We start from the raw sequence: 21,311 nt of genomic DNA on the forward strand, positions 1-21,311 counted from the left end.
TAGAGCATACCACATACTCATGCAGACACATGTTCACACACACGTGCACACACACTGTAAATTCAGCAAGACTGCAGCCTGAGGTGTTCCTGAGGGCCAGTTCTGTATATAGAATATGAGAAACTGTGTTCGCATTCTTCACATGAATAAGCACATACAAGATGTCCATTTATGTTTAGGTTTTTGGTCATCTTAACCCTTTTGACCTGATGACTAGATTTAGTTTAGCGAAATTCTTCTGATTCATCCTGAGGGAATGTGACATCTGTCCCAAACAGGGAAGCAATGATTAACCAATATCACTATTATCAGTTAAAAGGATGAGCGTGAAACTCATGATGGCACTGGAGGAAAATGACAATTTTACGGACAACCCATATGTTCTTGTGACTCATCACTGAATTTACAACAGTGTTTTCAGGAAAGGTCCCTGAAAAATGCTACACTTCGCCATGTCCACCGCTCATATCTCAAGAAAGTTACAAATTTATGATTAATGGTGGTACAAGAGATTGTTTGAGACAATCTGGCGGTGGTTTTTGGCTCCGTGATGTCTGCCTTCTGGATTTCATTGTGGTGATTTGGCAAATTTGCTGTAAAAAAAAAATAAATACTGACATTTCCTGCCAACACCACAGACAAAGACACAAACAAGCTTCAAATAATACAGGTTTTTGTCTGTGTTTTCTGACCCCAAATTTGATAATTGGTGGTTTTGTTTCTAGGTTGAACCACCGTCCACAACAGAAATCCAAAAATGACAGTATTTAAACATCAATGCCTCTAAACAGCGCTAAACACCATGGACCATTAAAACCTTCCCTTTGAACCCAAAAGACGCGCTCCTTTAACAGCACTGTAAAGTCTTACTGAGGCAGGTTTTAAAGATGTTCAGTAAAACCCTCTCACACTATTCTCAACTAACTATGATCGGGTCTAAACCATATAATGGAGAGCTGTGAATGATCTATGTTGGCATCAGTTTTCAATGTTGTCCATGCTGAGAAAACTGCAAAAGTGCAAGTACCAGGCACCGCTCACCCAGAGAATGTGGAGGCTTTGTGACGGAGATTAGCAAACAGCGACGCCTGAAAGGAAACAGCTGCGTGTGCACGTACGAACAAGACCAAGTAAGACCAGGTGACCCTGCTGTACATACATGTCGAGCTCAACATCTGTTAGTGTTAAGAGATGATTTACTGGGTGTGAAAAAAGAGAGTTTTCTGATTGCAGGGTAGTGGAAGTGTCCCATGTCAAAGAGAGACAGAAAGAAGGGAGGGTTTAAGAAAGTTAAAGCAAGACCAAAGTCCTCAGCTTCTTAGTCATCCATCAAATGCAACACTAATGGTCAGCTTCTATTTCGTGTATGAAAGTACAAGAAAAGCCTTTGTTGAACCTGTGATAACAACTTGCAGATCCCAAAGGGTCCTACTGACAGGCAATTCACGTTCCTGGCTGATTTGTGTGTCTACACCAAACCACTGAATCACTGTGGAAACCACCAACTGTGGCCCTACAACTTAGGACCAGAACTCTACGACTCTGAGCCAAATATCCCTTTTCTTTAGAAAACAACTTCTGCCACCATTTAACTTCTCTTTCAACTCCAGTGACCTATATCCACACAACTCTAAAATCTGTTTTCGAGGAAATTTATCTGAGTGTTAAGGTTTCCACTGATGCAGAAAAAAAAAAAAGATAAAGATACAGTGACGACATATCGGTCTGGAAGTCTGTGCAGATACAAAGTTAAACAAACATTTCAGGGTTATTTAGCCTCAAGAAGACTAACTTGCTTAACTGTTATAGTGCAAAAACATCTTATCAAGTCACTTAGGGCTTAGGAATAGCGTGTACACCCTTAAAATGATGGACAATTGTCAAAATAGTTTTTTAGTTCAAGTGCAGGAAAAGAACACGTGTTTTTCTTTTCTGAAAACAAAACTTGAGGACTTATTCTTTCAAATGGATGTTTGTTCACTTTTTAAAACTGTGTTTGCTTTGACAAAACCAATCCAAGACGACCTGTCAAAAAACCATCTGTCCTGTGACTTCCACCACAAAGCCACAGACCACAGCTCAGGGAAACAGTTTTCAGTTTCTCTCGTACTGATGGCAGTGCAGAGCTGGTGTGTTAAAGATTGAGAGAAGTCGTTCAACATGCAGAACCTAAAGACCTATACATGAATCTCACACCACAAGGAATCACTCAGCTGATCTATGCCAATCACAATACTGAGGTGCAGACACATCCTGTGTGGAACTGTTGTGCATGCAGGAAGGAAAGGCAATGGTTTTCAAACTGAGGTCTGGAGACCAACAAGGGTTTCTGAGTGGGTTGTAGTGGATCGCCAGCAAAAGGAGGAATAGAATATTTGAACTTTATTGCCTTTTTTGGAAGCTGGAAAAATAAGGGAAGAAAAAAAGGGCTGGTTGATGCTAGTGATCATAGTTTGAACATTTACTATGAAGACTTTACCTTTAAACCTAAAAATAAGCATCTCAAATTGGAGGTTTGTGCTCTGCCTGTGGGGGTACTGAACTATGATGAATAACACACGATCGCAGGGCTGTATGCACAAGATTAGGGTTCTCTACAGTAAGCCTGGCGACACATCTTCCTATATCTGGACTCACAGTGTGAGCCATACTGCTGTCTCCAACTCTGACTGGTAGTCTTCCATCACTTCTAACCAATAAACAAAAAAGTCTCCCTCTCTGACCTGACTGAGTTTGAATCATGTTAGGCACCACCTGCTGCATCCACAACTGGAGGGAAAAGTACATCGATCCCATTTGTTTTTTATTGCTAGAGAGTCTTTGATTCTAGGCAGGCATGACGCAGGCAAACTTCAATTCGGCTGCATCTCGCAGCCATCAAAAATACCATCTTGCCAGTGGAATATCTGACTGTAGTGTGTGACTGGGAGTTGATTTAACACGGTTTCCATCTCAAAAGCGCCATCAGGAAAGCAGCAGGAGGACGAGAAAGTGAGACAGTAAGGGCAGAGGCTAACAGCTGGAAAAAAGAAGAAGGAAAGGCCTGACCTGTAAGCAGATTCCTCACCCAAAGTAGAAGAAACTAGCTTAACCGGCAAGCTGAGTGCCACGCTTTGATGGAATAACTACACCATATGAGGTAGAAATATTCCCATTCATCCAAGCTGATGTCAGGGTTTCTACTGATGTCGAAAAAATATATATATAAACAACATAAGTGATGACATGTTGGCCTTGAAGGCTCTGCAGACTCAAAGTTAAACAAACATTTCAGTGGCATTTAACCTCAAGAAGACTAGCTCTCTTATCGGTTACAATGCAAAACATCTCTACCAAGTCAAAACACCCAGCTGAAAAACTTTCTCCTTGTATGAACTCACTCAGCTCTTCTTGTTTTCTCTCCAGTCAGTTAATTGCCTTCACCCATACTCCAAGTTCAAGCAAGTCCCTAAAAAAGATAAAAATGTAGGCTGATCCCCACTTGGTCCCATAGAGCCAGAGTCAGGGCATGGGCGATATGGGTCAGCGCTGGGGAGGATGTGTGCCCTGCAGCCTAGAGATGACCTGGTAATCTTACTACAATCATTACTTCTAAAACAGTGGGTCACTTACTGCATTAACAGGAAGCTTTTAATTCTACTAGCTCATTCTGAGATGAAGTTTTACATATACAGGTGAAACCTTTATTAATTTAAAGAATTTAGAAAATTTCAAAAGAAATTTTGAGTGTGCCTGATTCTAGCTCCATCACCCCCATACATTATTATTGACACTGCTCAGCAAATTCGGTATTAATACAACAAGCTCTGTCATCATAGCCTTTTTAATGGGCTTTCATTTTGAGGGACTCTTATTTTAAAAAACTTTGTCTTTTCTTGTCTGTCTGTGTGCGGTGTATGTGTGTGTGTCTGTCTCTCTCTCTCTATTTATGTGTCTGTGTTTGTGTCTGTGAGAGAGAGGATAAAATGGCCGACATTAAAAATGTAGTCTTGATATCATTGATATCATACAGAGACTTCAATAAAGTTAGTCAAAGGCAGGCTTGAGTTGCCAAGCAACTAGGGTCAGCTGTAGGCCAGAGTAATTAGGCACAGGTGCACGCACGCACTCACACAGAAAATCTCTAAATGAAGCCCCCAAGGTGGCCAAAAATGCCAAAAAAGGTGTGCCGCAAACCAAAAGCTGCAATTACCATCAGCATCTCGTGGACAATTTCCTTGCCGATTTTCAGGCGAAAATTGTATAAACTTTGGCCTCGGGAGTTAGGAAAGAACAGGTGCTCCCTGCTCCTTTTGGAAATTTCTCTTCTCAAATTAACATGGGAGTAGATAGGCAGTAGGTGCATGTTGTTGGCGCATCTTTGTGTCTGACCCCAAAACTATAAAACTGACAACTTCAGCAGTGTTATCACTGCGACCGCCTTGAATTTTCCTTCGTTTTGAGTGGTAATCATGTCTGTAGAGTGACATTTGCCGCCTCAATCGCAGTATACACAACTGATTTTTCGACAATTTTTTCTCTCTATAATAAGTTCGGTGAATAACATATGTGTGCCCTTTCAGGCCACTCAATAAAAAGTGATTGTGCATGTTGAAACTGTACTTTCTGATCACTGACTGTGGTTGTAAATATTTATTTAAGGTAACGTGTCCTTGCAGGCGCTGATAGCTGTGCAGAAGTAACGAACATCCGACCTCCGACCCTCCATTGTACTGAAATGATGTCTGCCTTAAAGAGTGAATCGAGTTAATCTCGAATTGCTGCCATTTTTCCTGCAGAGCTCCTAAGGTTACATGTAGTAATTGGGGATATTTGTGTAATCCACCCTGTATTTTCTAATGATCATGCATGCTTTCTGATGGAATTTAAAATAGACCAGCTTGACCGAAGCCAACAGCAGGATGGAGGGAGGGGGTGGCCGTGCACCGACTGACTCTCAGCATTCCGGCTTTTTCCTCATGGTTACAGGCAAGGGAGCTTTCAAGGCTGCCCTAAGCCACCCGGTCAACCCCCACCCCAAGAACTTTTACAGGCAGGATCAAGTGAGATTTGCTTACAAAGTGGGTCCTTGAGTCTTACAATGGGCATCAGAGTGCCCTAAAGGAGTTTCATGTTAATGCTGCAGTGTGGGCAAGCGCCTAAACTGCTGAAGGGCACTTGAGCAAGACATGCACAAAGAAAATACACCGTAGGTTGTAGGTTCTGACCCTGACCTCTGCACTTCTCAGAGGGAAAAGGCAGAGGGATACCACAAAGTGGCGCTGGAGTGGAGTGAAATAACAAGGCAATAATTAAAGTAGTGTAGAAGACACAGGGGGTAAAAATTACAACTTAAAAAAAAAAAAAACATGTCAATAATATGCCATTGAGAGGGAGATAATGTCGAGGTTCCTTCCTATCTCCAAAAATAACATTATTTCCGAGAAACATTATTCAGGATAAACCGCAATGCAAACAAAACATTAAATCTCACAGGGTCAAACAGTGACATAATTTCCTACCCTAAAATGCGAAAGAAACAAAAAAGTGCTTTTGTCAAACAGAGTGAGGGGTGAAAAAAAAAAAAGATGTCAAACTTCACTGTTTTAAACTTTGCTGCTGCGAGACTTACATTTTGACACGTTGGAAACAAAAGGACAAACTTTGCTCAAGTTGGCGTAAACATGCATTCTTTACATGCGTTTTTTGTTGTTGTTGTGATCATTAAAAGTAAAACAGCGGTTAAGGAAAAAGTCAAGCTGCTGTTAAAAACCTATTTTCCACAGTTGTGTCTTACTTCTGTGTCTGCCGGCGGTCCACGACTGTTTCGCCATACTCGGGCTCCGGTAATAGCTCTCCCAGCCGACTTGGTGCATCCCATGTCGGTTGTTTTAAAAAGCAAAAAAGTCGGTGTTTCTGGTGGTGGTTGTGGGTGGTGAAGTTTTTTGCTGGTTGAAGTGTTTGAGGAGGAGAAATGTTGTTGACCGGACTGCTGATGGGGAGGATGGGACTTGTGGTGCCTTCCAGTGCTGTCAGAAATACCGCTATTTACGAGGTCAGTGAGCGCACGTGAACGAGCCACACAGAAGAAGTAAATGCTGCGTTTGAGTCAAAGTATGTAGAAACAATTCTGGCTGAGAAATAAAAAGCAAAAGTCTACTGTCGAAAAATGGCGGACTCTGTGGAAGAGGACCCACGCTCACTTTTGAGTCTCATTTTAAGACAACAAAAACACAGCAATTCTTATTTTATATTGTTTCTATTCTTTATTATACACTAATAAAAACATACCAAAGAATAATGTATTCCTTCCCTCCTAATACATACATACTCCTAAATCTTACACACTGCACCTTAAAAAAATAAATAAATAAAAAAAAACACAAACCTACCCACCTGAAACTTTAAGCTCTCTAATTTCCCATTTGACTCAAACGCAGCATTTACTTCTTCTGTTGGGCTCGTTCACGTGCGCTCACTGACCTCGTAAATAGCGGTATTTCTGACAGCACTGGAAGGCACCACAAGTCCCATCCTCCCCATCAGCAGTCCGGTCAACAACATTTCTCCTCCTCAAACACTTCAACCAGCAAAAACTTCACCACCACCACCACCACCAGAAACACCGACCCTTTTGCTTTTTAAAACAACCGACATGGATGCACTCAAGTCGGCTGGGAGAGCTATTATCCGGAGCCCGAGTATGGCGAAACAGTCGTGGACCGCCGGCAGACACAGAAGTAAGACACAACTGTGGAAAACAGGTTTTAACAGCAGCTGCATTGACGAAGTTGACTTCTCCGCTGTTTTACTTTTAATTATCACAACAACAACAAAAAAAAACGAATGTAAGGAATGCATGTTTACGCCAACTTGAGCAAAGTTTGTCGTTTTGTTTTCAAACGTGTCAAAATGTAAGTCTGTCGCAGCAGCAAAGTTTAAAACATGAAGTTTGACATCTTTTTTTTTTTTTATTCACCCCTCACTCTGTTTGACAAAAGGAAATTTAAGAGGTACTTTTTGTTTCTTTCGCATTTTAGGGTAGGAAATCATGTCACTGTTTGACCCTGTGGAGATTTAATGTTTGTTTGCATTGCGGTTTATCCTGAAATAAATGTTTCTCGGAAATAAATGTTATTTTTGGAAGAGTAGGAAGGAAAACTCGACATTATCTCCCTCTCAATGGCATAATTTATTGACATGTTTTTTTTTTTTAAGATATTTTTAAAGTTGTAAAAAATAATATTTACTCCTGTGTCTTCTACACTACTTTAATTTATTGCCTTGTTATTTCACTCCAGCAGCAACACTTTGTGGATAATCCCAATCTGCCTATTTCCATCCTGAAGAAGTGCAGAGGTCAGGGTCAGAACCTACAACCTACTGTGATATTTTCTTTGTGCATGTCTTGCTCAAGTGCCCTTCAGCAGTTTAGGCGCTTGCCCACACTGCAGCATTAACATGAAACTCCTTTAGGGCACTCTGATGCCCATTGTAGGACTCAAGGACCCACTTTGTAAGCTAAATCTCACTTGATCCTGCCTGTAAAAGTTCTTGGGGTGGGGGTTGACCGGGTGGCTTAGGGCAGCCTTGAAAGCTCCCCTTGCCTGTAACCATGAGGACAAGCCAGGAATGCTGAGAGTCAGTCGGTGCACGGCCACCCCCTCCCTCCGTCCTGCTGTTGGCTTCGGTTCAAGCTGGTCTATTTTAAATTGCATCAGAAAGCATGCATGATCATTAGAAAATACAGGGTGGATTACACAAATATCCCCCATTACTACATGTAACCTTAGGAGCTCTGCAGGAAAAATGGCAGCACCTCAGCAATTCGAGATTAACTCGATTCACTCTTTAAGGCAGACATCATTTCAGTATCAATGGAGGGTTGGATGTTCGTTACTTCTGCACAGCTATCAGCGCCTGCAGTGACACGTTACCTTAAATAAATATTTACAACCACAGTCAGTGATCAGAAAGTACAGTTTCAACATGCACAATCACTTTTATTGAGTGTGCCTGAAAGGGCACACTATATACTATTCACCGCGCTTATTATTATATGGAGAAAAATTTGTCGAAAAATACATTTGTGTAAACTGCGATTGAGGCGGCAAATGTCACTCTACAGACATGATTACCACTCAAAACGTAGGAAAATTTAAGGCGGTCGCAGTGATAACACTGCTGAAGTTGTCAGTTTTATAGTTTTGGGGTCAGACACAAAGATGCACCAACAACATGCACCTACTGCCCAATCTACTCATGTTAATTTGAGAAGAGAAATTTCCAAAAGGAGCAGGGAGCACCTGTTCTTTCTCGAACTCCCAAGGCCAAATTTTATACAATTTTCGCCTGAAAATCAGCAAGGAAATTGTCCACGAGATGAGGATGCTGATGGTAATTTCAGCTTTTGGTTTGCGGCACACCTTTTTTGGCATTTTTGGCCACCTTGAGGGGCTTCATTTAGAGATTTTCTGTGTGAGTGCGTGCGTGCACCTGTGCCTAATTACTCTGGCCTACAGCTGACCCTAGTTGCTTGGCAACCTCAAGCCTGCCTTTGACTGACTTTGTTGAAGTCTCTGTATAATAACAACGAGTATCAAGACTACATTTTTAATGTCGGCCATTTTATCCTTCTCTCTCACAGACACATAAATAGAGAGAGAGACAGACACACACATACACCGCACACAGACAGACAGACAGGGCAGACACACAAGCACACACACAGAGACAGACAAGACAAACACACATGCACATAGACACAGACAGACAAGACAAGACAAAAGTCTTTTAAAATAAGAGTCCCTTCATAATAAAAGCCCATTAAAAAGGCAATGATGACAGAGCTTGTTGTATTAATACCGAATTTGCTGAGCAGTGTCACTAATAATGTATGGGGGCGATGGAGCTAGAGTCAGGCACACTCAAAATTTCTTTAGAAATTTTTCTAGTTATTCTTTAAATTAATAAAGGTTTCACCTGTATATGTAAAACTTCATCTCAGAATGAGCTAGTAGAATTAAAAGCTTCCTGTTAATGCAGTTAGTGACCCACTTGTTATAGAAGTAATGTATTGTAGTATAGATTACCAGGTCATCTCTAGGCTGCAGGGCACACATTCCTCCCCAGCGCTGACCCATATCGCCCATGCCCTGACTCTGCTCTATGGGACCAAGTGGGGATCAGCCTGCATTTTTTATCTTTTTCAGGGACTTGCTTAAACTTGGAGTATGAGGTGAAGGCAATTAACTGACTGGAGAGAAAACAAGAAGAGCTGAGTGAGTTCATACTAAGGAGAAAGTTTTTCAGCTGGGTGTTTTGACTTGGTAAGATGTTTTGCATTGTAACCGATAAGGAAGCTAGTCTTCTTGAGGTTAAATGCCACTGAAATGTTTGTTTAACTTTGAGTCTGCAGAGCTTCCAAGGCCAACATGTCATCACTTATGTTGTTTATATATATATTTCTCGACATCAGTAGAAACCCTGACATCAGCTTGGATGAATGGGAATATTTCTACCTCATTATGGTGTAGTTATTCCATCAAAGCGTGGCACTCAGCTTGCCGGTTAAGCTAGTTCTTCTACTTTGGTGAGGAATCTGCTTACAGGTCAGGCCTTTTCTTCTTCTTTTTTCCAGCTGTTAGCCTCTGCCCTTACTGTCTCACTTTCTCGTCCTCCTTGCTGCTTTCGTGATGGCGTTGGAGATGGAAACCGTGTTCAATCAACTCCCAGTCACACACTATCAGTCAGATATTCCACTGGCAAGATGGTATTTTTGATGGCTGCGAGATGCAGCCGAATTGAAGTTTGCCTGCGTCATGCCTGCCTAGAATCAAAGACTCCTCTAGCAATAAAAAACAAATGGGATCGATGTACTTTTCCCTCCAGTTGTGGATGCAGCAGGTGGTGCCTAACATGATTCAAACTCAGTCAGGTCAGAGGATGGAGACTTTTTGTTTTATTGGTTAGAAGTGATGGAAGACTACCAGTCAGAGTTGGAGACAGCAAGTATGGCTCACACTGTGAGTCCAGATATAGGAAGATGTGTCGCCAGGCTTACTGTAGAGAACCCTAATCTTGTGCATACAGCCCCTGCGATCGTTGTTATTTTATCATAGTTCACTACCCCCACAGTCAGAGCACAAACCTCCAATTTGAGATGCTTATTTTTAGGTTTAAAGGTAAAGTCTTCATAGTAAATGTTCAAACTATGATCACTAGCATCAACCAGCCCTTTTTTTCTTCCCTTATTTTTCCAGCTTCCAAAAAAGGCAATAAAGTTCAAATATTCTATTCCTCCTTTTGCTGGCGATCCACTACAACCCACTCAAAAACCCTTGTTGGTCTCCAGACCTCAGTTTGAAAACCATTGCCTTTCCTTCCTGCATGCACAACAGTTCCACACAGGATGTGTCTGCACCTCAGTATTGTGATTGGCATAGATCAGCTAAGTGATTCCTTGTGGTGTTAAGATTCATGTATAGGTCTTTAGGTTCCTGCATGTTGAACGGGTTCTCTCAATCTTTAACACACCAGCTCTGCAGCTGCCATCAGTACGAGAGAAACTGAAAACTGTTTCCCTGAGCTGTGGTTTGTGGCTTTGTGGTGGAAGTCACAGGACAGATGGTTTTATTGACAGGTCGTTTTGGATTGTTTTTGTCAAAGCAAACAGTTTTAAAAAGTGAACAAACATCCATTTGAAAGAATAAGTCCTCAAGTTTTGTTTTCAGAAAAGAAAACACTGTTCTGTTCTCTGCACTTGAACTGAGAAATTTCTGTAAAAAAAGTAAAACTATTTGACAATTGTCCATCATTTTAAGGGTGTACACGCTATTCCTAAGCCCTAAGCGACTTGATAAGATGTTTTGCACTGTAACAGTTAAGCAACTTAGTCTTCTTGAGGCTAAATAACCCTGAAATGTTTGTTTAACTTTGTATCTGCACAGACTTCCAGACCGATATGTCGTCACTTTTTATCATTTTTTTTTCTGCATCCGTAGAAACCTTAACACTCAGATAAATTTCCTCGAAAACAGATTTTAGAGTTGTGTGGATATAGGTCACTGGAGTTGAAAGAGAAGTTAAATGGTGGCAGAAGTTGTTTTCTAAAGAAAAGGGATATTTGGCTCAGAGTCGTAGAGTTCTGGTCCTAAGTTGTAGGGCCACAGTTGGTGGTTTCCACAGTGATTCAGTGTTTGGTGTAGACACACAAATCAGCCAGGAACGTGAATTGCCTGTCAGTAGGACCCTTTTGGATCTGCAAGTTTTGTTATCACAGTGTTCAACAAAGGCTTTTCATGTACTTTGATACAAGAAATAGAAGCTGATCCATTAGTGTTGGATTTGATGGATGACTAAGAAGCTGAGGACTTTGGTCTTGCTTTAACTTTCTTAAACCTCCTCTTCTTTCTGTCTCTCTTTGACATGGGACACTTCCACTTACCCTGCAATCAGAAAACTCTCTTTTTTCACACCCAGTAAATCATCTCTTAACACTAACAGATGTTGAGCTCGACATGTATGTACAGCAGGGTCACCTGGTCTTACTTGGTCTTAGTTCGTACGTGCACACGCAGCTGTTTCCTTTCAGGCGTCGCTGTTGCTGATCTCCGATCACAAAGCCCTCCACATTCTCTGGGTGAGCGGTGCCTGGTACTTGCACTTTTGCAGTTTTCTCAGCATGGACAACATTGAAAACTGATGCCAACATAGATCATTCACAGCTCTCCATTATGATGGTTTAGACCCGATCATAGTTAGTTGAGAATAGTGTGAGAGGGTTTTACTGAACATTCTTCAAAACCTGCCTCAGTAAAGACTTTACAGTGCTGTGAAAGGAATGCCGTTCTTTTGGGTTCAAATGGAAGGTTTTAATGGTCCATGGTGTTTAGCGCTGTTTCAGAGGCATTGATGTTAAATACTTGTCATTTTTGGATTTCTGTTGTGGACGGTGGTTCAACCTAGAAACAAAACCTACGCAATTATCAAATTTGGGGTCAGAAACACAGACAAAAACCTGTATTATTTGAAGCTTGTTTGTGTCTTTGTCTGTGGTGTTGGCAGGAAATGTCAGTATTTTATTTTTTTTACAGCAAATTTGCCAAATCACCACAATGAAATCCAGAAGGCAGACATCACGGAGCCAAAAACATCACCGCCAGATTGTCTCAAACAATCTCTTGTACCACCATTCATCATAAATTTGTAACTTTTCCATCTTGAGATATGAGCGCGGACATGGCGAAGTGTAGCATTTTTTCAGGGACCTTTCCTGAAAACACTGTTGTAAATTCAGTGATGAGTCACAAGAACATTATGGGTTGTCCGTAAAATTGTCATTTTCCTCCAGTGCCATCATGAGTTTCACGCTTATCATTTTTAACTGATTAATAGGGATATTGGTTAATCATTGCATCCCTGTTTGGTACAGATGTTCACATTCCCTTCGGGATGAATCAGAAGAATTTCGCTAAACTAAATCTAGTCATCAGGTCAAAAGGGTTTAAGATGACCAAAAACCTAAACATAAATGTGACATCTTGTATGTGCTTATTCATTGTGAAGAATGCGAACACAGTTTCTCATATTTCTATATACAGAACTGGCCCTCAGGAATCACCTCAGCTGCAGTCTTGCTGAATTTACAGTGTGTGTGCACGTGTATGTGAACATGTGTCTGCATGAGTATGTGGTATGCTCTACATCCCAGAGGAGGTAAATGCTGGGAGGATGAATTTCTAGGTAATGGTGCTGTGTTTTTTTTTTTCTCTCTCTGCTCATGCCTTCTCTAACCCCTCCTTTTCTTTCTCAGAGGAAATCTGTGTAAACACAGCCTGAGGGTCAGGGCCAGCCAGCACCACACAAAAACTGATAAGCAACCGCATGGAGATAGCAGCTGTTCCTTCATCAGTTACAGTTTTTAAACTCCTCGCTCATTTTCAGGGAAACGGATCAGAGCGCTGACCTTTCACTGCTTTGAAAGTTAACACACAAGTTGAGACAGTAATGTGTGTTTTCAAGACATTTGCGAAAAAAAGGTCTGTTAACCACACTTTTCCTGTTACCACAGTATGTCAGAGTCCATGTATACTTGCTCCTAACTCTTTGTTTTTCATAGTCACGTCCTATAAGTTGTTCTTGGAGTTGAAATATTTACTTTACATCGACAGTACCTCTGACCTAGATACCCTGTTTTGCCTTTCCACTTCTGGGAGAGAGCACATGAAATGGCTCTACTTAGGCTGTTTACATTTCCTCTGATTTGTGTTTTTCTCAAGTCTTTTTTAGAATGTTTTCATGATTCATGTTATTTATTTTGGGACGTGAAATGAAAGGGGGGAAGCGAGCAAGTAATCTGTGAAGCTTTTTTTACTTGATGGGCACGACAAGAGCGTGGTTATCAAACAGTTTACAGTTTTTTTTCTCTCTCTCTCTCTCTCTGCAGAGCTTCCGGAGAACTGGACCGACACACGGGAGACCATCTTAGAGGGCATGACCTTTAACCTCCGTCACCTCGGCATGACACTAGTGGACCAGCCCAAGGGAGAGGACCTGTCAGCTGCTGCAGTAAAGAGGATTGTTGCCACGGTGAGAGCTGGAGTAGTGTCGGTGTCAACAAGATTAGAGCTTCCTTAATTACTCTTTATAGCTCATTTTATATTTGAATAAGTATTACACATGCCTTAGTGCTCAAACTTTGCATTGCATTGCTGCAACATTGTTGGAACACTGCGTCTCTGCAAAATCAATACTTTGCAGAACAGCTTGTATTAATCCTGTCATTTGAAAACCTTTTTGAATGCTCATCCAGTTGGGTTTCAGACGTTAAATAAGGCCAGGACTTTTCCCAACTCATGAAGGATCATGTCCTTAATAATTGAAGTTGTGTAGTTTTCCACTGACATTCTCATTAGTCAAGTTCCATCCAAATTCAGTCCCACTTTTAACTGAATTTTGGCAACGTGGGAGTTAATGCATGTTTCCATCCGTTAAGGTTATGTGAATCTTAGTTTGGTGCATCAAGATAAATAGTTTGTGGTGCTTGTTTTCCATTTGGGTACCATTAAAAATTAATGGAAAAAAGGAGACACAATAAGACAGCCTAATTAAAAGAGCCAAGAGCTGAAATCATCCAGTCATCTTTAAGTTTCCATTGCACTTTGTGCTTTTATCAATACAAAAACTTGTCCACCGCAGCCAAAAATTTTTTTTTGTTTTTCTGGCATTTACACTTTTATGTGTAAATTTAAAAACCACATAAAGCGCATGCTATCAAATAAACTTCTCTTTTAATAACCGTATCTGTTTAACAGGCCAAGGCCAGTGGAAAGAAGCCTCAGAAAGTTGCTCTCAAGGTTTCCCCTCAGGGAATCGTCCTGCACGACAGCTTGACCAATAAACTGCTGGAAAACGTCTCCATATACAGGTATGTGCAGAGATAAAGCTCACAGAGCTGCGAGTTGATGTTGATGTGGCACGGGGCTCACCCTGTGAACTCTTTGACCTCGTGTTATTGCTGTTTCTCTAACGTGTCCCTCTGGCCTGCAGAATATCCTACTGCACGGTGGACAAACTGCATGATAAAGTGTTTGCTTATATCGCTCAAAACACCCTCAATGGGACCCTGGAGTGCCACGCCTACCTCTGCTCTAAGAGGAAAGTGGTGAGTTGTTAGACTACAGTATCAGCGCTTTATGTTTAATTTAAGATGAAGATAAATTCAACTCTCCAGTGCAGTGATTTCTAACTTGGAACAACTTGTTAGGAATTACTTCCTCCAAGAGTAAAGTGTACTTTTTTTATCATTAATAATATTCCTCTCTTTACGGTTGTGTGGATGATCTAATCTTTAGATTGTGACCTCTCCGTCCATTAAAAAGCGATGATATGTTTATTTGCACCTATGACACCCAAGTTTTTATTTATCCAATTGTTGTTTTTTTTTATATTATTCTTTTGAGCCCTTTTTGGAATAGACTCCATTAATGTGGCTCTTCTTGTGTGTCTTTCTGACACCGTAGCTCTCCTTTCAACTCATCCCCCATTTTTAAGAGGAAACCCTAGAAGTCTTGCTCTTCTCGCCGTCTGTCATCTCCCTGTGTGTCGAACAGAAGGGCACTTTTCCTCTCATCTTACTTGCTTCCACACTCATCTCCTTTCTGTCCCAGGATAACATGATAATACCCTACTTCCTTTATACACGCTTCTCTCTTATCATGGTTATGGAGACAGAGATGACCTTTTTCGTCCTCTGCAATAGCAGCTTTTTAGGTGAAAAGACCTTTCTTTCATTACGCCGTTCTGTTAAATATATCTTCTTCTGATCATTCTTATTCAGTCTATACCTGGCTCCAGGGTTGGTAAACACTAATGCACTCTTTTCATGCTTGGTTTCAAAGTGTGTTTTTCTCCTGTTTTCCAGGCTCAGGCTGTGGCTTTGACAGTAGCCCAGGCTTTCACAGTAGCGTTTGAACTCTGGCAAGTAGCCAAAGAAGGTAGGAAATGCACTCTAGTTCTGGAATTGACACACACACTGTCTATGGAGGAGTTGTTTTATCAGTGTCTGACACTGCTTGTGTTTGTACTGAAGCAGCCTTGATGCTCCAAGGACACAGATATCTGCTGTAAGGTTTGCAGTAAACACGTTTCTGACCTGCTTGTGTTGTGTCTCCGTACATCTCGTCTCTATTCCAGAGAAAGGGAAAAGAGCAAAGTCTGGTTCAGCTGGAGAAGCCAGCAGTAGTTCCCATTCAGAGAGATCTAACAGCTTGGGGAGCCTGAAAGGAACAGGTAAAGAATACACACAAAATCTCTGAGCCTTTTTCAATTATTTGTTTATTTATTTCATATGTCGACACACAAATGCTTCATTACCATGCCAAGTTGTAAATTTATACATCAGTACTATAAATCAAGGTGCAGCTGTGCAATGAAAGTTGAACCGCTTACAATTTTAAGTCTGATATGTCCTGAAATCCACGCTGAAAATTTTAATTTAGTTTTCTTAAATATGTTTTGAAAAGGACACATTATGTCCCTCATAATTAAAAGAAGGTACAGTGTGTAGGATTTAGTGAGATCTAGCAGTGAAGTTGCAGATGGCAACCAACTGAATACCCCTTGCCTCCCTTTCTAAGCAAGAAGGAGAAACTCCCTACTTATCTAGAGCGAGTCTTTAGTTTGTTCTGGTCTACCGTACAAACATGGCAGTTCATAGTGACAGAAGACTGCACACAGTTTGTGTTAGAGGCTCGTTCTAAGTTAACGAAAACATAAAGATTCATATTTTAAGGTGATTATAACGATCTTCAACTTCTGTCTTAACACTACATAATCAAATGTCAGATATCAAATCATCACACACAACCATCAAAAGCAGAAAAGTTATAGTAACATGTCTCTCTTAGATATGGAATAGATAAAAAAAAAACCTTGACTAGCAGGAAATGTTTAACAATTGCAGAGCCAAAGCTAACCTACCACATATACCTTTAACGTCATGGTTGCAGAAAAGAAAGAATAAAACAATAGGTAAATGAAAATAAAATAATGTTGCACCCCAGTTCAGTTTAGATCTAGGAAGCAGATTCTAAATATTTTTACAGGCTGTACAGTCTGTAGACTTTTAGCCCTTTTTTAAACACAGTACACACAGATTACATGTGCGTGTCCTACAACACTAATGGGTTGTCCTTCCCATGTCTCTCAAGCAGATGTTGCTACAGACAACCTTTTGGACTTTGAGGACAGTGTGAACACAGTAGTGGAGACCAATGGGAACGTAGAGGAGGAGCAGCTGGATAACCACAGGCCCTCTGAGACCAACAATAACCCTGCCTGGGTAAGATCCTCCTCTCCAGACACCAGAAAAGTCCTGAAGTATTTCAAGTCACAAAGCTTTAATAAATCAAGTTCAAAATAAAGAATTCGATTTCTTACCTGAACCGATTTTTCTTCTTCTTCCAGGAAATAGAAGATGATTTGGATGAAGCCTTCTCCAGGTGAGAGATTGATCTTAGTTTTATTATTAAGTGAAATGAATCCACTCTCCATCACCAAACTTTATCAAATCCTTCAGTGTGCTGTAGTTCATACTTATGGCTGCTTGGCTTTACAGCGCCACTTACTGATGATTTCTGTGTACTGCAGAATGCAAATCCTCCCCATCTCTGATTATGTAGAAAATGAGGAAATAAATTATACAATCACTGAGAGATAATTTGATAGCTAAACTTTCAAATGTGTGTTTGTGTCTCCAGCTGTGCTCTGGATAGCTATGGTTCATATCCAGGTAAAGTTGAGTACCACTGTCAACTGTTACAAGCCTTACTTTAGTGTAGTAGTCCTAATTACTAACCTAGCCTTAATCCATTCCATTAAATCACCACCATACACCAGTGCTCGCAGGTCAGTAATGTTAGTCAGTAGTGTGCAGTAGTTTCCTGTGTCTTTTATTTCCTCCCAGATGGAAAAGATCGACTGGCTCCAGAAAAGAAAGCTGATTCAAAGTATTGAGTTTCAGTCAAAGTGAAAAATATTGTCCTTCACCCATCTCATCACCAAAAATTGCTGTTCTTTCCCCAGATAGTCTTTTTTTTTTATCGTCTGTCTTTGTCTCTCAGTGAATGGACTGAATCAGAGAGAACAATGTGCCCTTACTACACTTTGTTATGCAGTTATTCAGTTTGTGGTCACTTGAATGGACCGATCGAAATCATTTTATCCCACCTAATCTTGTTGACCTCTAGCCAGACTTTGTGAATATTTATCCCAGAAACAAAAGGCAGTTTGCAGCCAGACTAAGGGATCTTAGAGATTGAGGCGTTAGTTATACAAACACGTCTGGGAAGCTAAGCTGCTGCATCGACATCTCGGTTTGACCCTGAACTTTAAAGGGACAACTTACAGACAGCAACGGCTATCCTGGTGAAGTGACATTAGCCCTGAAGTCGGGGAAGATGACTGGTCTATGCTTTTCTCTAGATTTTTATTTAATTTGTTTATTTGACCCTACCTTCACTCAGCCAAGAAGATAATTCCCACCTCCCCTACAGTTCACACTCTGGGAAATGTTTGTTTAGAAATGATAATTATGAATAGACTCCCCAGCCAGGCCTCATCATTAGGAGTCTTTATAAGGCCAAAATCATACTGTGGTACAGGTTTCAGTCTTTGGTTTCTCACATTTTCATCTTACATCATTTAGGCTTTAGTTTTAAGTCTTGATTATGTCATAAGTTTATTCATTCTGTGTCTTAAAGGTTAAAGCTGGTGATATTCTACAATTCTTATTGTCAACGAATGCCAGAAAAAGACTAAATCCTCCAATGATTTGATCCCGCTAACAAGCATGTGTGTGATTTATTTATTTATTTTTATTCCTCTGTGGCTTGGACAACAATGGAGCCCATTGGCACTGTGTTACACTTAGTGAATTAATATCACGTATAACATCCCAGTGCTGTAAAGGTGAGGAGGTGAGTGACCTGTCTCTGAATATCAGCAGAACCAAGGAGCTGTGTGTTTTTTTTTGTTTTTTTTTTGGGAGGAGGCAGCAGAGGAAATATACACCCATCACCAAGTGGTCTGGAAACTGCTCTGCTCAGTATCCCGCTCCACTCTGCAAGACTTTTTACACCAGAATACAAACTAGAAGAATTATGAAGGATCCTCACAACCACAGCAATCCAGCTCTGTTGCTCTGGAAAACGCCTCCATAACCACACAGTTCAACACAGAAATAGAAGGAACCCTGACCTTTAGTATATCTTTGCCTACTTCATGTTCAGCAAATACTTCACTCTGCACAACGCAAATTTGAACTTGTAACATATGTTACATTTTTCTCTATTTAATTTTTAGCACTACCTAGAGAGTGGACTTGCATTTATTCTGCACTTTTCTGGTCTACCGACCACTCAAAGCACTTTTATAACACTTGTCACATTCACCCATTCACTGATGGCAGAAGCTGTCATGCAGCTGCTCAACAGGAGAGAGACACGCTTCCTATCTAAAGTACTCATGACAATACTAAGCTCACTGACACCCTGATGGCACAGTCCACTGGGAGCAATTTGGTCCTGCCCAAGGGCACTTGGACTGGAGTGGAATCTCACTGGCACATTAGAAGTCAGTCTAGAAGTCGGCTAAAAATAGTCAATAAACTACTTACAAATACACTTTTTACAGGATGTTACTCGAACAGAAGTGAGTGTTTTTTAAAGATTTGTGTCTCCAGCAGGAGCCGATCGACTTCACAGACACCGTTTCAAACTCCTAGTAAAGTACCCTATCAATTGGATTTGGGCAAAGTACTGACAGATGGCAAAAGAAACAGAATAACACCAGCCTTCACCTTTTTTAGAATTAATTGTTTCAACTGCAACAGAGTTTGTTTTGAGTTTTCTGTTTATCCATTTGTGTTTTTTCTCCCCAGCCTGGCAGTGTCGCGTACTAACCCCCAGGTCCTGGACATTGGGGTGACGCCCCAAGACTGGCTCATAGAACCCGACTGGGACAGCGCCAATGGAAACACTCCCAGCGGTCTCAGCCCGTTTGGGGACAATATCTTCGGCTTCTGACCACCACAACACAGCAGAGAGGGAGAGAGACGACAGCAGAGGGGAGGACGGCTGTCTTTATGACATCACTGTGCATTTGAGACGAGGCTACAGTAAGGGAACGAGCGTAGGACTGTGAGATGACGTTTGGCCTCTCTTCACGTTGTTGTCGCACTCTTCACATGGACAATTCTTCCCTTTCTTTGTGGAAACACACCAAAGCAATAATATCATCCTTTTATTACACTGCTACATCTCTACTAACGTCAGCATCTGTTGGCCTCTACTTACATTTTTTCTGTCCCAGTAGTTTTGCCACCATAATCAGTTTTTGTATATGTGTTTAGTTATAATTTATAGTCATATAATTATTTTTTTATGGATGAAGAACAAGAGTAGGATGTAATTCAGACCGATGTACAGACCGTGTCAACAGGCCTTAATAACAGCAGGACAATCAGTCACACTATATCACTATATCTTTGAGTTTAGAAACATTTCAGTGGATTTAATTGATGTGAGGATTTGTTCTTCGACCACCTCCGAAGATTATTTTATGTCTAAAATCTGAAGATCTATCTAATTGTTGTATTTATATGAACTCTTTGTAGCGGTGGCTCACTCAAGACATGTTGTTACAGGCGTTAACTTTTCACTGCAGTGTAACAGTGTTGTCTTGACAGAAGCCCAGATGTGTTCAGAGTTACCAGATTCTATTATGTTCATGTACATTATAATCTACCAGAATTATACAGAATTAAATATATTCACGAATAAGAAACTCTTTGGTATTTTAATTTTACTCCTTTACAATACAACGACTACATTCACATACTGGGTGTATGTAAAATAGGAAACATTGTTTGAATTTAAGGTGAAATCTTTTGACAGTTTTACCACATGGTAACATAGGAAGCACTTTTGATCATTTCCAAGGTTAAAAATGAACTTTGAATCTCAGATTTTCACCCAACATGGAAGAAAAGTTCTGAAATTGTCCTTTAAGTAAGAAGCCATCAACCCTCTGGGGTCCGAGCAATCACCCACGATTCCAAAAGCAATTGTTATGGCCATTGAAACTGATTACAAGATCTTAAGCTTATGCTGACAAGAAACAACTTGTGTAAAAGCAAGGTTAAAGGGCAAGAGACAATCCAGTTAGTGTGGAGCTGCTAAACCATTCAGATCCTTGTCAGCTAGTCATGAAGCTTTAATGTTTATCGTGAAAGACAGGAAGCCATTGCATGCAAAGGTGCTAAATATCATGTGATGTGAGTGGACCCTGTCATTTTTTTACCACAAGGATTTCCCCTGCTGTTTGATGGATGCGTTTGGATCCCTGTTTCAGTTTCTCCATCATCTCCACCCTGTGGTCACAGTTATAAGGTCACTGTGTGTATTCTGAGTTTGCTTGTTTTCCTTTTCCTTACAATGAATATCTAGTGTCTCATCGGGCTCGTATTTACTTTTGAAAAATATCCTCTCCATATGTTTGCTCACTTTTACTTTTTAAATTTGGTTAGGAGCCCACTGGTGACATGCAGAGGTTACAGAGATAAAAGACCATTGGTAGCAATTCATCAGTACAAAAGCTTACCTCTAAAACATATAAATGAACTCAGTTCCTATAGACCTGATTATCAATGACGTATCAGTCACAGGAGACTCTTAATACTTCAAATACATTTGTACTGTTATTTTTTTTTATATATATTCTTCCACCCCTGTCCCTGCATATGAAATGGCTATGATAGATGTAGTTTGAGA

The 21,311-nt window shown here is 40.7% G+C and overlaps 1 protein-coding gene across 1 annotated transcript; it reads left to right on the top strand.

The window, feature by feature from the left end:
- The first annotated feature begins 6,430 nt into the window (after positions 1-6,430).
- ldlrap1a (low density lipoprotein receptor adaptor protein 1a) lies at positions 6,431-20,325 on the top strand. Its single transcript, XM_010752249.3, has 9 exons — positions 6,431-6,719; positions 13,427-13,569; positions 14,295-14,407; positions 14,530-14,644; positions 15,404-15,476; positions 15,676-15,771; positions 16,695-16,822; positions 16,948-16,982; positions 19,421-20,325. The coding sequence occupies exons 1-9, from the start codon at positions 6,635-6,637 to the stop codon at positions 19,563-19,565; spliced, it is 933 nt and encodes a 310-aa protein (XP_010750551.2). The 5' UTR covers positions 6,431-6,634; the 3' UTR covers positions 19,566-20,325.
- Positions 20,326-21,311: the final 986 nt, after the last annotated feature.

The sequence above is a fragment of the Larimichthys crocea genome, chromosome XIII (assembly GCF_000972845.2).
Source record: "Larimichthys crocea isolate SSNF chromosome XIII, L_crocea_2.0, whole genome shotgun sequence".
NCBI lineage: Eukaryota > Metazoa > Chordata > Actinopteri > Sciaenidae > Larimichthys > Larimichthys crocea.